The sequence below is a fragment of the Neodiprion lecontei genome, chromosome 3 (assembly GCF_021901455.1).
Source record: "Neodiprion lecontei isolate iyNeoLeco1 chromosome 3, iyNeoLeco1.1, whole genome shotgun sequence".
In the NCBI taxonomy this organism is placed as follows: Eukaryota; Metazoa; Arthropoda; class Insecta; order Hymenoptera; family Diprionidae; genus Neodiprion; species Neodiprion lecontei.
In genome coordinates this window covers 6739005-6755385 of record NC_060262.1, presented here as the reverse complement: position 1 = coordinate 6755385, position 16381 = coordinate 6739005, and the positions used below count along the sequence as shown (strand labels likewise).

Sequence of the window (16381 nt, the reverse complement as noted above, 5' to 3'; positions counted from 1 at the left end):
ACAAATTTCACACATACGTACGTATGCACTTATATCCGTATGAAACAAATATGAAATTTATTTCGGATCGTGTGAAATTTTACTGCTAGCTATCTTAATTTTTGTCACAGAATATTAAACAATGTAATATCACTATGCGACAAATGTTCTCATATGCGTCGCACTTTGAGTCATCACGCGCGTGACGACATACAAATGTGAGAAGACTCCAAAAATTATTGACAATATGTGTCGCATAAAATGAAATTGAATAGCATGGTATCTAAATTCACGATTCTTCAATGTTTTGTTACAAAGCCCAGTCGAAAAAATGTAATTTTCATCCGCATGAACATTGGAGTAACAATCGCCTATATTAAGAAATAATGGAGGAGGTTGCAAAGCTTACGTACAAAAGGCTATGGAAATATACATTATACTGCGTTGCATTTTCTGTTGCACATCATTTGTAAGTTTGAAACCAATCCGGAAGGTATAGAATTAAAAACATTATTAGAAATGATATATATTGTATCATTACATATAGGAAACAAGAATCAATATTATGTAATTTCGGAATTATATATATTTAACACGACGGCTGTCTTAATCTTGGAAAAATATAATGTGTTGAAAGATCGTTGATTGAAGATTTATAAAGACCTAGTAGCTACCTTTATGGGACTTTGTGATAAGGCCAAGTTCTACATTATCGACAAGCATTACGGTAAATACAACTTCATCAGCTTGCACTCACGGTGTCCGCACGCTATACTCACCGAGTGCGACCACTATGACGTTGACTGAAAAATATAAAGACAAATACCCTTGGATAAATTTTTGTGACCAGTTTTCGGCATAAAGTAGTGTCGGTATGGAAGCTTGAGATTGAGTCGGTACAAAGTGAGTACGTAAGACTACTTGTCGACTGCGACTTAGAAATGTCGATCATCCCCGTGAGAAGACGCGTAACCGCGTCCACCAACAACCACCCCAACTACCTCCGAGCATCTGAAACTACCGTCAACCACCTCTTCCCATATCCGACCACCTTCGTCCTCCTCGTCGTCCTCGGCCTCCTCAACCACCTCCGATCACCTCCAACCACCACCAAATACCTCCTACTCCCTCCAACCATCTCCGAACACCTCCTACCAACTCCGACCACCTGCAAGCACCTTAGACCACCTCGTTCTCCTCGTCCACTTCGTCCTTTTCCTTCTCCTCCTTCTCTTCCTTGTCCTCCTCGTTCGAAACCTCCTTCTGGTCCTCCTTGTTCTCCTCCTCCTCTTCTTCATCCTCCTCCTCCTCAGAAAATCAAAAGTCACCAAGTCAACGACCTGTACAGCCAAGACTACGGAGTGCCTGGAGGTCGAGATCCACCAGGTGGAGGACCTGGAAAGCTAAGTCTACAGAAAATCAGTCCTGAAGGTAAAAAGTCACCAGGTCAAGGACCTGGACGGCCAGAACTATAGAGCACTTGTCCTGGAAGTCGAGTTTCACCAGGTACCGTACCTGGAGCGCAGGCATTACGGTGCGCTTGTCCTGGAGGTTGAGTTTCACCAGGTTGCGGACTTGGAGCGCAGGAACTACGGAGCGGTTGTCCCCGGAGTCGAGTTTCACCCGGTAGCGGACCTGGAGCGCAGAAACTACGGAGCGCTTGTCCTAGAAGTCGAGTTTCACCAGGTAGCAGACCTGAAGCGCAGGAACTACGAAGCGTTTGTCCTGGAGGTTGAATTTCACCAGGTAGAGGACCTGGAGCGCTGGAATCACAAAACGCTTGTCCCTGAAGTCGAGTTTCACCCGGTAGCGGACCTGGAGAGCAGAAACTACGAAGCGCTTGTCCTGGAAGTCGAGTTTAGCCAGGTAGCGGACCCGGAGCGTAGGATCTAGGAAGTAGATAACCCGGAACTCGAAATCTGTGGAGCGCGATTCTCATACGTCCGCTCTGGTGCGCGATTGCTTCCAGACTGAGGAATTCGGCTAGCTGATTTTAGATTGGTTACGTCACTTTCTGACCATCCGACATCCAAAATAGGGTTTCGAACATTAATACTATGTATGTATGATGTATGATGGTTCTTGTTTTCATATTTCAGACTTTATCGTTCCTTCCGATTCCAGACCCAAGCGGCTAGGCCCTTCGATGGTCAGCCATTGACTAAAGATATATTCTTCAGTTAATGGGTCAGCTAATAACGCTGCCGTTCTGCGACAGTTAGATGATGAAAATTTTTGCTCGTACCTTTCAAATGTGTGTTGAAATACACTGGAAGTTTTAAGAAGCTTCGTTCAATCTCTCCTTATACTGTCTCATATACGAAGCATCCATTTGATCTCGATCAAAATTAGCGCATGCGTTATGTATCATAGTTACTTTGAATTTTTTTCCATCCGAATCCTTTTTGAAAAACAATTCTACTCCTCTACCCAACGTAGATACTTTACTTGCGACTAGCTAAAACAGCGTTTCGATTCTATGCCTACGAAAATTCAAGATCGAGAGCAAATGAAATGGTTGTTCGAATAATTATGAATATTAATGTTATGGAATACATCGAGCGCGTTTCGAATAGAATCGCAATTCGAAATGAATAATTCTTCTATTTCCATATTATAGACGTATTATTGTAGGTAATCTAGTTTGTCTCTTGGAAACGTATAAAATTCACAGTGTGCATCACGTATTAATCGTAAATGGATCATATATATTAATATCGTACATGGACCGCATGTACATATATACCTTTTGGTCTCGCAGACACTACACACAGGCCAAGTATTGGCATGGGCTTACCTTTTCAAAGACTGTGTTACTCGGAAAGTGAATGCAGCCAGCATCATGTCGAAATCGGTAACTCTATGATGTTCTGCAGTAAGTTTTCAACTCTGCCGTTGGAACATCTCAAGGGGTGCAAGCGCACGACGACTATCAGTTGTCACACCAAAGTCCATAACAGCAACTGTGTTTATATTCTTCCGTCAACGACTATGAGTAGTCATCAGGGCGTGCTAGCATCATGCACAGAGAAATTTCATTTGTTATAGTAACTAAAAAAATTCAGTAAAATAGGTTACGGTATAACAAACTGTTTGAATATTGTTGGAATTACGCAAAACGAGGTACACGTAACCATTTGGCGTTATTGTCGATCCTTCGCAATGGGGATCATTTCACACACAGGTGTGTATAAAATAATCCTTTTCTAGTGCTTGGCAATATTATTTTTTTTAAATATTGGAAGCAGCTTCACTCAAACATTTTATTCCAGCAGTTGTAGAAAAGGCGCCATAGTTTCAATACACATTAATAAAAAAGAAAAACCCAAGTTCCTCAAATTTTACAATAATGTTATTTTATTGTCGAGAGGAACACTTTGTACCAGTCTCCCCTATGTCTTTATTCATAATCTGCGTTTGCTTGTAACTCGATCCGTGTCTTTTTTCAACTAATCAATATAGCTGCATAAGACATTCAATATTTCAACAGCTGGTATTCTACGACAGTCAAATAATAACGGTGCTGTTTGATGAAATGGAGCAAGACGGACGTTGACTAAAGATGAACGTACTGTACATAGCATTCCAGCCGAATCGGATTGTTTTCTTATTGTTCTGGTTCTAATTTTTCCCTGTTTCAGAATTTTTGATTTTTTTTTCTCTCAACTGACACGTCACGGACGGAATCAGATAAGTCAGTCCTTCCTTCTCTTCAATATCGTGCACTACCTAAACGTACAATTAACTGTTCATATCCCACGTTTGTTGGTAACGAAGCTACAGATATTGACTAATTATGTTATCATGCGAATCCTGTTCATCTTTAATGCATAGTCGAATGTGCAGCAGTCGATAATATAGATAATGGTAAGTAGCAGTCTCCTATCTGAAGATATTCTCGACTTATATAATGCGAGCCAACTCCAGTAGATGGCGAAAGTAGCAATTAATATTCATTTCACTGAAAATTGAGAAAATTCTGTTTAGTTATTTGATTTTTTCGATACAACCCGATTGAGCCACAAAAATAAATAAGAGAATAAAATTTTGTCGAAAAGCGCAATACTGGGAAAAAAAATTATTTCAAATAACGATGGATAACCTGTTTTGAAACCTCAGCGTTCTTTGAAAATGTCACTGCAAAAAATTCGATAGAATATACTTTCTTGCCTAAAAATTCTGGTGCTTTTTCAGTTTAGTAGAAGTATAATTTTTAGCATCCTAAAAAATTGGTTCAGATAACCACATTTTGTTTTTTAAACGTTACGTATCTAGTTCGCAATACGAAGACGACTCTTTCTCCAAAATTTGAGTGACAAAAAAAAAAAAAAAATTCACGATGAAATTATTTGAGCACACTTGGACATTTCATTAATAAATATCTGTTCGAATACTCGGAACTTTCATTCAGCGATAGAGGAAGAATTATTATTTGAATAAGTTTTGAAAATTAGTGAAGTTAAACGTTTCATGACAAATATACGTATGAGGTAAATGGGAATGAAGCATTTGAAACGAAATAATATTTCACATTTGTATTAATAGTGTTTATGTACAATGTTTACACGGATGTACAGAGAGCTGCGTTTAGTCTCTGGAGGCCAAGTGTTGTATAATACACGGAAATTAATAAAAGTTAATGTTGCTACCGAGTCTCTCTCGATAATTGCATTGGGTGAGAATATTTATAGTAATTAATGATTCAATTACGTTAATAAATCCTAATTTCATTTTAGATACATTTTAACACATATTCATAAATACAACATGATGTTGTACATGGTGTAGTAGCCAACGACTGTTGCATCTTCGAGAAATTCATTCGTACTCAATACAGAAATCGATCGAAAATCACTATATTATATGATCATCGAGTTTGACAAGACTTTACTTTTCAATCAATGTTACTCTCAATATCGGTATGCCAATGATATTTTCAATGTTATCTAATAAGAATTTACGGCGATAGTGTCTTTCATTATTTTGTCGACGGTAGATAGGATCTTATCGGAAATGAAATTAAACAAATTTTTCATGCCTATGTATAATAATCTACTATCGAAGAGAACAAAACAATTCGAAATAGAAGAGCGAGAAAAAAAAATCCCGAACACAATTTTTAAATTTCAATCACACCAGATTGCTCAAAGATATGGCGTCATAATTGGCACACCACGTACATTTTCTAGTCAGTTCACAAGTATCGCGATATTATACATATGTATATATGCATATATATACACATACATATATAATTAGTTAATCTATTCAATAGACAATTTCATTAAATATTTTCTAGTAGAGCTAAAAAAAAAAAAAAAAAATTTTAATAATATTTTTTTTCTTAACATTTTTACTTCTCTTATTTGTATCCGGGATATATTTACATCCCAGAATACGCCCAGATCCATCAAACAATCAGATATTACTTAGAATACTGACGCGCGGCATAACTGCGCGCGTAAATCTTATGATAATTATGAAGAAATCTAATCATACATGAAGTAATCAAATATAGGTACAAATTTTCATATACAAGAATTAATAAGAACTGGCCGCATATAAAAACTATAACCTAAACGTCGTAAAGTTAAATTATTAGTGTAAAGTGGTCTCGAGACTTTTCTTTTTGTTTTATTGAATATCCCCTCGGTTCACTGATCCCGACTCACACTGAAATGTCGCGCTGATAAGTACCAAAAAGGTGAGCAGGGTCTTGTATTTCAATATCTCAAAAATCCATTAACGTTTCATTTGGATAAATTCGGAGTGATAAACCACATTTTTGCCATATCGATTAACACCTATAAGCGATAAGAGAGTCACGAAGCGCTTTTGAAATTTCTGTCACTACGTTTAAAATATGAAAACTCTTTGCACGTTATCGAATAAAGCCAACAATCAGTCAGATCCTAAGCTGACCACAGGGAGTCGAGCGAAAGTGAACTTCGGTGTATCGATAAATCGATGTATATTGGGACTCTAAACCGAAGAAGAAAATCACGATATCGTAGTTGAAAGCCACAATAAATTGGCTGTCAACTAGAATTCTTGTAAAAAATTCTTCTCCCGCCACTTATTTTTCTCTATCATATAAATGTTGACGTATTAATATGTAAAAGTTCTGACAATAAATACGATGATTACATGAGTTTTGTTTGACGCACGTGTGTGTGGGTATGAGGCCGAAAACAATTGGTCCAGATAATGGTAGGTCAAAGATAATAAGGTCGTCGCCACCATGCCAAGGTTTTACTTCCGTGCGGAAAAATTTGAAAGCTTGTTAAGCGATTTCAGAAGCTGCGGTCCTGTAACAACTAAGCGACAAACTTCGCGTATGTCTAAGATATAAGAAGACGTATTTCTCACTCCGCAGGTTGACTCTTGCCCGAATTCCCTGCAACATGTTCACATCGGGAAACAACCTTTAAGTTTTTCTGGACAAATTGGAAATTCCAGGGCAAATATTTACGGAATTTCTAATATGAATTTATAACAGATAAGCGTGAATCAGGCTTCAAAGTCCGGATCGTTGTCTCTTGGCTGTCGCTGTTTGCTTCTCGCCCTTTTAGCCTTCGTCGCCGAGGCTTTCTGCTTCTTGGGCTTTGGCGAAACCTCGCAGCTGCATCCGCTTCGGACTTTGATGTAGTCCAATGCCCACCCAGAACCCCCGGCTATAGTTCCGGGGACCGCCAGTATCTGGTGTCCGTGGTGGTGCCTGTGCTCGCCCAAACCACCCTGCAAACCGAAGAAAATTATTTTCTGTACCACCTTGGAATTTTGATAAGAATTACCAAAACACCATTAATTTCCCATAAAAAATTCCGAAACACCATGGATTTCCCATAAAAAAATCCCAAAACACCATGGACTTCTCATAAAAATATTTGAAACCCCACAAAAATTATGAAATTGTGATAAATTTCCCATACGTATCGAAATAGAAATTTTCATAATTTCACTACAGAATAGTTATTAAAATCTACATTGAAAAGTCTAGAACCGCAAACCCGGATGGAATCTCCATATAAATACATCTCCCGTAATGATTCTTAACACTATGTCACAATGTCCAAACCGTAATGATAACTTGGAAATTACCACCGTTTCGGCATAACGAAAGGCGCTTAGCTGAGATACATTTTCTTATTTTCATATCAGGAGGTTGAGGAACTGAAACGAACCTTGTGATCGAGGGTTTTAATGATAGCGTAGGTGTAGGAGAACTTTTGTACGCATCGAGATTGGCTTTTGAGCTTCCGGTCGATGAACCTGCACGGTTTGTCGAGGACCTCCTTTTTGCAAGAGTATTCATAAAATCGTTGCTTGTTCTCTCCGTCCCGGTAGAGGTCGACGTACATGTTATCCCGGTTCGTTCCACCCAGCGGTTCCGACATCTCTGCATCGGTTGGGCAGCAGTCGACCGGGTTACCTTCGTCACCAGCCTCTCGGCGCAGCATCTTCTGCATCTCACGATACGTCATTCGCTTGTTCGACGTTTCATCCAACGGCACGTTCCTGCCGAACGATCATATCAAATGAGATTAAGTGTTTCCAACAGTTTTTTTTTTCGAACATAAAATGGGTACATATGGGAACTTTGTTGAAGGATTGTTAAATCGTAACTAAATCCAATTCCAACTCCCAGGTAACATATATACTCTAAAGTCATTGCCAAGTAATTATGGTGCACTAAAATTTGAAATTTGAACAAAGTCGTGGATTAGTAGGCGCTTACTACATTACAGCATATAAACTGTCATATGGTGATGCATCGTGCAAAATAGTACAACTATCAAATATTACAATTCGAATGGAAGTCATCACAAGCAGCAAAATCCTTTATGCTACTCACTGTGCATGACTGAAACTCATATTTTATTGACTTTTTCACGTATTACTATTGTCTTTGATTACATATTTTACGGCACATTTTCTGTCGTCGTTGATTTCCAGGTTATTCTTGGTCCCTATTGAACTGTTCAATATACGGTTATTTTTTGTGTTTGGGAACGCACGATCGCTACTCAGGCAAGTATAATGCTAACCAGGAATAAAAATAAGTAGATACTAAATAAATCCGCACCAGGCAGAGATGTGTCCTCTGAACGGATGATCCCTGGGCCGACGTGACGTGAAGGAAGAAGTCAGGTTATTCGCGGCAACAAGCCACGGACACAGGACTGCGGTCACCCAAACCACCTGCAACATGAAGAACGATCCACGAAATGTTAACAAGTTATTCGTAAGGCAAACATGCCTGGAATATAAGAACGTTGGTCAAATGCTTTGCGAAAGGAGGTGCAGCCGCGAGACACCGCATTACTCATACGCTTAGCCCAACAGAGTTACGAGCTGAACCAGCAAGTGTGGTGCGCAAGCAGATACGGATAAAATGTGCATGTATGCTTGTAATGATGCTTGTATCTGCCAACCAGTTGGGCGAAGTGATTAATTCAAGTACCGTTCTGCCGTTAAATAATTTTGCCCACCCTCTCCAGTTTTTTTAAAAGGATTTTTTAGTCGTACCATACCAGTAAAAAGCTGTCGTGACATTGACAAATGCTTGACAGATCAAATTTAAAAGCATCAAGATTGTGAAATACTATTTTTCGGTTGTCGAAGATATCTACACTTTTACAACAGTCGACTGAGAAAATTTTGAAAAATTATTGAAAGTCTGTTGATGTCTTGAAAATAGATTCACAATCGTATTCATTTCTACTTTTTTCTTTCTCAATTTCCACGGGACAATGCACAGTACCATGGGACCGGTTGAACAGAGGTTACGTATCGGGCATAGAACCGGGACAAAAGTAACGTAAGGTTCCAAGATCTCGTTGTGTGGTCATGTTGATCTGTTTAATTTGAATACCACCTCGGTGGCAGTGTGCACTTAGATGCCGTTAATTACACGAACACCCAACCGCGGGATGACTTAATTAAGTATCATGAACCGTTATCTCGTATCGCTACTTCTCCGAACTTGGTGTCCTTTGTATATTCAACCGAATCTCACGAACGGTGCCTTATACATGCAGCTGCCTCGGACACCGGACCTCGACACGCTGCATTCAATGCCCGACGAACCAATCCTGAGTCCTGGCCAAGAGATCAATTTTACTGCCTAGAATGCATAGAAACGCTCTACGGTAGTCTGGACTGTGGCCCAAAGGTCTTGGAATGCACTATAAGCGATACTTAATTCATTTCAGATGGCGATAATGTATGGACCATGTCCGTGGGCCACGGGCAGTATAAAACCGTATTAGGTAGATTGGGTCCCTCTACCTGAATTCAGGATATATGCATTTCATTTTCAAGTAACACTGTGTATGCTGGATATAGCTGATAACAGTTTCAGGCTCATTGTCAGTAAAATTCACAAAACAATTCATCAATAAGTCAAAAGATGGAAATCTTCCCGCTTGTTCTTTCAATCCTGCGAGTCATTCCATAGATATATTATATCTATGGTCGCGCGATGTCCGCGATCATTCGAAGCGACCACACATCGAGCTGCTGGACACTTCCTGCATGTAATCAGCTTACGGGTGTGAAGAGAATCGAGAACACGACGACAGGTACGATTCCAAACTGTCGATAATGGACTGAGCCGAGACTCATTAGTATATCATGTCATCGCAAATAACGTCAATTTATATGATCGAAATCCTTTGCTCGCCACATGCATGCGTAGGCAAAGTTTTATCCTCGATGTGATCTGACATTCGAATAATTACCCAGAATTCATCATTTGCGCATCAGTCTGCAAATGGGATCCTATCTTCTCGCTTTCGACATGTGAATAAGTGTGGAAATAGGATTTCCTTCGTGGGATGTGACGAAATATCTCGCAACGACTTCATCCGTCACATGTAAATCGGTGCAAAAGCACCGAGGCCTGATGGCACAAGAAGATCATAACTGCGGTGATGGATGATGAGGTCGTTATCGGGACTTGATGAACGCTGGTAACAGGTTCGCACGTACTTGTCAATGATTTTCACGCTATGTTAGATTTTCTCGATGCAATTATTCGCGCAGCACACATATGTCAGCTTTCGTAATGTGGGCAAAATTTGACGTTATCCAGACGGTTAAGGCTTAACACAGACATGTGATCGGCGTATCTCGAGGACCTAGCATAGAATAGACGTTGTTATCTGAAATGGCACCGATCAGAGTTCAGTTGTTGAACGGAACCAGGAAACTCGGCAACTCGCAAAACGAAATATGTTCAACGATGCTTGAGACGAAGTGGGCTTATTCTTATTAATGAGCTTCCACGTTCAATACTTCGTATCGGACATCGGGCATGCGGTTTGACATTTCGTAACGTTAACGCTCCGAGAACTCTTGGCGATTGATACCAACGCAGAGAGTTCGAGCAGGCAATGAAACTTAATTGACGACTTTTCTACGGCTTGTATTTCAAACGAGCACGCCGACTTTCAGTGACATTCATTCGCTCAGCTGAGAAATGTGATTACACATATATTTTGTGGCTCTCTTTAATCCTACGGGTGCACATCATACCTTTCACCGTTCAACGCCGTTCTCCGTTATTCGACAGACACTGGATTGCGATTGGAGAACATGAAATGGTAGAAACCCGTTTCGTTCATGTTACTGCTTTCCGAATCGTCAACATTACTTTTTGTCTTCAAAGTGCATCAAAAATCAATTTTCGATGCTTCAAAAGTACTCTAAGTACTTCTCGAAATGGACTTCCATGTATTATAACTTGCGAACTATCACGCATTACGGTTTTTAATGAAGAACCAATCGCCGAAACAAAATAGTCCCTGATCAACTGGCCGTCATTTCTTGAAGCCCAATGACTCGCGGACTGTCGAAGACATGATCTGATTGGGGTTACCAAGAGGTGCTGAAGGTCAAAGCAAGGAGGAACCTGGCGCAGTCGATATCGGGACCCCGCGTGAAATGCAAATATGTCGCTTCTCGAGAGAGGAACAGAGAGAGAGAGAGAGAGAGAAAGAGAGAGCCGAGGTACCACATGCACTTATACAACCATGCACCACTTCCCGGAGCTTGTCGTCGATTAGACAGGAATGTGCTTTCCTAGTCCTCAACGATCTCGACGGGGCAGAACGAGTCGTCAAGCAGCTCGTTCTCCGATCATCTACTGATCCGCCGGGAATATGTCCATCGAAGAAACTGGAGCGCGGCTGGTATTCAGATATCGATTCTGATTCTGAAGTTCGATATCGCCAATTTGCGACGCACGTTGGAATCTCGGCACTCGTATTACGGGGACATGATGGTTTTTTATGGATTTTTACGACTTCCATGCTGATTTTGTCTAGATGTCCACGCTTTTTGAATGTTATTGAAAATATGTTTCTCGATTCATCGCAAAGGGAAACAAATATACCCTGACCTTACCCCAGTCTTTACGCTGCATTTTCGAAAAGATTTTAACAATTAACCTCAACGATTTTGTTTCAAAAGATACGAAAATAACGTGATAACCTCGAAATGGTTTGGTACCTACAGTTATAAAACATTATGTCTCGATAATTATAGAGTGTATGTTCACGAAACGTCAGTATATAATATTGGGCTGTCCATAAGCTGTGTAGCTCCGTTTTGTGAATAGCCCCTATGATTCCAATTATTTATTTTATTGTAACAGAGTCCAATTAAAGTTGAAATTCAGAATAATGAGACTGGCAAGCCCTGTTTGTTCCATAATTTTTCAAACGATACTATTTGATTCATTCATGTTCCAAACTTGAAAAAGTTTTACGCTAACACAAAATTTGGCCCACTTACTACTTGACAATAAAAAAAATCGAGGGTTGTACCATTATATGTTATTGAGATTAGTAAGGGTGCTTGAGAGATTGCAATTGATCTTGATCTTCATCTAATCGCGAGGCTTTTATCGTAATGAACATAAATTAGTTGGGACGTGGTATATCGGATTTAGCCTGGGACGCAGCGTATTCTGCTTGCAGCAGTGAAACTGGCTTCGTTTATGAATTGTATTAATCGCACGTGCGCTGCTGAGGTTATACTTTGCAAGTTGGAATTGTCCCGAGTTTACAGTCCAGGCCAGAAGGGTTATTTCATGCGACAAAGAAGCAGCGATTGGCTTTCACCGGAAAAAAATTATTAAAAAACGGTGAGTCGAGAACGTGGCAAGTTCCACAATATTTACGAAGCCGTCAATGCACCGGGAGTATCATTAGCATAGCCTTTGTGTGTTCAGGAGAGAAGAACTTACGAAGAAGAAGAAGAAGAAGAAGAACAACCCAAAGGTAAAGGCGATTTCAACACTTGGTTCGCTTCGCCATTATCGGACGTCACCGATGTGCTTCTCATTATATTCTCCAGCAGGGCGATTCCTAACGACCATAAAAAAAATCCCGACATCCATTTCTTTCGCCTCATCGATACAACGCCGATGATCGTTCCTCATGCTTCGGGCTTCGTTTCGCACCTCGCTCGCTTCAACACCACGTGTCTCTCATTTTCAGGCATCTTATTTGTGAGCCATTAACTTTGAGGATACGTTCAGAGACTTCCGTGAATGGTAGACGAGGTTCGGCGCGTGGGTGCGTTACAGTATCACGTAAAATATAAGGCACACCGTATAAACTGTATTGGCAATTAGCCAACGATTTAATGACAGTACGAAACTTTATAGCAGCCCGATCGCGAGGTCATCGGACGGTTTAACTTATTCGTCGCTTGAACGTCTTTTCCACAAAGTATCATCGTCTTAATGTAATTATTCAGTCCGCAGTCTCACTTATCACAAATTTATTACCAAAAATCTTTGCTTTGGCAAGATCTGTTTCAAAATTTGTTCTGGCGTCATGGCCCAACTTACTGTTTCAGTACAATCAGATCTGGAGATCGGTCTTAAAAGAAGTGGGAAACGCATATTGAACTAGTTGTAAGAGATGCATGTAACTCATTCTCTTTGTGAAACGATTCTCGATTATAATCCTTGTGTAGGGTGTCAAATTTGTTGCTTTTTAACTGCTGAATAGACAAAAAATATGGCCTCACCTGAACAGAATGTGAAATGATCATGAATGAAGAAAACTTCAATTCTGTTTCTGGTCATGGTTTTAGACGATTTTTTTCAATAATCGAAATTACAGTCGTGTAACTAATCACGAACAGCATTGCGATCATAGTATTGAAATATTCATAAATTACGATCACTTTGTTGCAAAATAAATTTGTTTGTAATGTCTATCAACTCGTGAAATCAAAGAGTCAGAGTCGAATCATCAAGATTTGTACTTCAGAATTAGATAATACAATGGAATTTTTTTGCATATTTTCAAGTGAATCAAATGGTCTCTAAACACATCTTCCAGTTGATCAAACAAAACCATGGATCTGCGTAATGAGTATGAAATACGTCGAAAATAGTAGAAGACCAAAGAGGTGATCTATCGAGGAAGTGTCTCTTGAAATATTGGAAAGGTATTAGATCAAAATGAAAAAAAATAAACAAAAAATAAAGAAATCCAGCAAAACGGTAAAAAATTAGAACGAACGTTAGATCCAAGAGCTGCTGTGCAGGTATAGAGCCATTCGAATATAATTAAGAATTTTCACCCAAACAATTTATAAATATACAGTAGCCGCACGTATGGCAAGCGGTAACTATTTAGTGCCACTTTAAGTGTCGGTAATAACAGGGATTTTTTTTTTCTCCCCGCTCCGGTACACAATGAATACCACCGTCTGTACTTCTACATAGTAACATTACCGAGTTGCGGCATTGAAGCTCCGTCGTTCAGTTGCGGGTACGTAGCACTGTACGTATGTATAGGAAAACGTACCTATGGGACTGTCTCTCTACGTTCGTCTCTGCCGGTGTCTGCGATGCCTCTAGGCTGTTTAGACAGTGAACTCTCGCCGTGTGTTGTGATTGACATATATCAACATTTACTTAGTCGCGTTGCCGTTCCGTGCTTGCGTGCTTTCGTGCTTGCGGACGCGCATGCGTGCTTGGTTTTACCGAACTCGTGAGTGCCCCGAAGATAGCCGCGCGTGGTTTTTCACATCGATACCCGTGCAGCTTTCCCTAAGTCGTTTTTGCTTGTCATCCCCTTCGGAATGATTCGTTGCTTATCGTCGTTAGCAGACACTGCGTGAAATTATTACACGGATTTACCGACGCCAATGTTTGGTCAACGAACTTTTTGCCTTCGCAAAAAATTATGCAACGAAGGCTGAAAAACGACATTAAACTTCATCGAGCTAGTAGAACTGAATTTTATCCAATGAACATCCTTTGAGTACATAAACAATTTTAAGTAGGGGTATGCAATTTTGTATCGCAACAATTTGTAACAGATAACAATATTTCAATAACTTTTGTAACGTAAGTTGGATATAATTTTTCTAATTTTGTTGTACATTGAAAATCCGATTAAGGTGAGCGTATTAAGAACTAATTTACGATTGAAACGAACCGAACAAAAGTAGTGAAAAGTAGACAAATCGTTCTACGATAAAGAAAAATTTTAAGCATTCCTTTCGAAGATTAAAATCAACCGTTGAATGGATCCCAAGTCTGACGATTTTGAAATCTTCGTCATTCATACTCGGTTTGGTTGAACATGGAACTTTTTATTTCGTCGATATTTGGCTAAGGAAACATGCATGATTTAAAAGGTATTTGCTTTTTATTCGACGACTCGTACAATTACCCAGCGAAAGAAGGAAGAAAGTCTAACGCATCGTCGTATAATGATGACATATAATTATCCGCTGCAGGTAAACAAATCAAACCAATTATAATCGACGACAAGTGTAATCCGTGGCATTAGCATCCGTGCAGTCGTCGAGTTGCTAATATCGTTGAATAATTTATATAAATTTTCAATCCCTAATGAGATGTTAGAAATTAGAAATTAAACGAGTCTCCATTTACGCGTAGGTAGGTACGTACACACGTGCTAGTCGAAGCGGCATCGAGGTATCATAATATCCTCGTAACAGCCTGAGACGAGTGTTTGAAACGCGGCGTTTTACTTCTGTGCAGCATCCTCGAGGACTTCGCACAGCAAATATCCTCGCTTATCCTCGCGAAATCGCGCAGCTGCTGCACCGCTGCTCGACGAATGAATTAATTACATACAAAGTGTTTGGAAAAGTGACTTTTTATATTACCTAAAGAAATTCATATTATCTGCAGCCACACTGAGAAAAATTTCACTTGTTACAGTAACTAGAAAAAGTCAGTAAAACAGGTATCGTTGAAAAAAAAAAAAAAAAATACTGTTTGAATATTGTTGGAATTACGAAAAACGAGGTACAATTTGGATCCCTTTTTTGGGTAATTGCAACGCAAAATCTGTTTCTGAGGTTTATACTCTACTTTTTTAGCTAAACGAGGCTTTAATGTCAATTTATTGTTGCACAAGCATTAAATTTTCGCAACAGTTACAAGAAAATCTAGTAACAGCGATCGTAATGAGAAGGAATAGTAACGGATACTAGACTTCCTGTTAACAGCTACAAAACTAATTTTCATTTTGTACCTAGAACTATATTCTTCAATTGTGGTAAAATATGAAAATATTTAAGGACTGAGCGGTGACCGGAATTAAAAATTTCTCTCAGTGCAGGCTGGCAGATAATTGATTTAATATAACGCCCACATGGCGCGCGATTCGCAATTGTCCTTGGTGTGTTTATTCCATTGTAGTGTAACCGCGTAGATTATGCAATAAAAAAACGCGAGACTGTTTGACGCGTGGTAAAAAATTTCCATCCGATAAGATTGAACGTTTCTTGTTATTTGAAATGAAAAAAAATAAATAAATAAATAAAAAAAAAAAAGTGATCGGTACATAACCTTATACGTATGTATATAGTGGATAAGTCGTATACCTATTCGTATGTAGAACCGAGCATAGAGGTGATAAAATTCTTTCTCACGCGACTCATCAACTGGTACTAAAAATAAAACTCGAGTGAGTGAGATGCCGATCTGATCAAATTCGAGTGATTAAAAATCGAAATTTTGAGATTTAGCTTACCCGTTTTATTTCAACGAAGCGTTTACGTTCGATTTTCTCTTCATTGTCGGGGGATAGTTTTGGATACCGTTGGATTGTATCACCGTCTACTATTATTGTACGCCTTAGACCAATGGTCTAGATAAGAAAAGTTGTTATCAGGCTCATCTGGCTCTGTGACGTAACGATTTCAATTATACGACCTACTTCGATACTTTGCGCCAATTAGGAGATACACGGTTTGTCTAGTGAATTGTTATTGTTATTGTTATGTATGTATACCTGTACGTGTACAATATAAGCAAGGTGACGAAGTAACGACGCGTGAACTAAATTCACGTGATATCGGGACACGTTTTACATTCGGTCCGATGATAATAATT

At 39.4% G+C, this 16381-nt stretch overlaps 1 protein-coding gene across 4 annotated transcripts in view; it reads right to left on the bottom strand.

The window, feature by feature from the left end:
• Window positions 1–4522: 4522 nt before the first annotated feature.
• LOC107227406 overlaps window positions 4523–16381 on the bottom strand; it is a 106810-nt gene continuing 94951 nt past the window's right edge. For all 4 annotated transcript variants that reach the window (XM_046734511.1, XM_046734512.1, XM_046734510.1 and 1 more), the window contains 3 exons: window positions 8066–8181; window positions 7164–7497; window positions 4523–6717 (listed from right to left, as the gene is read on the bottom strand). In XM_046734511.1, the coding sequence (XP_046590467.1) occupies window positions 6490–6717; window positions 7164–7497; window positions 8066–8181 (678 nt within the window). In that variant the 3' untranslated portion in view covers window positions 4523–6489. The remainder of the gene's footprint in view (window positions 6718–7163; window positions 7498–8065; window positions 8182–16381) is intronic.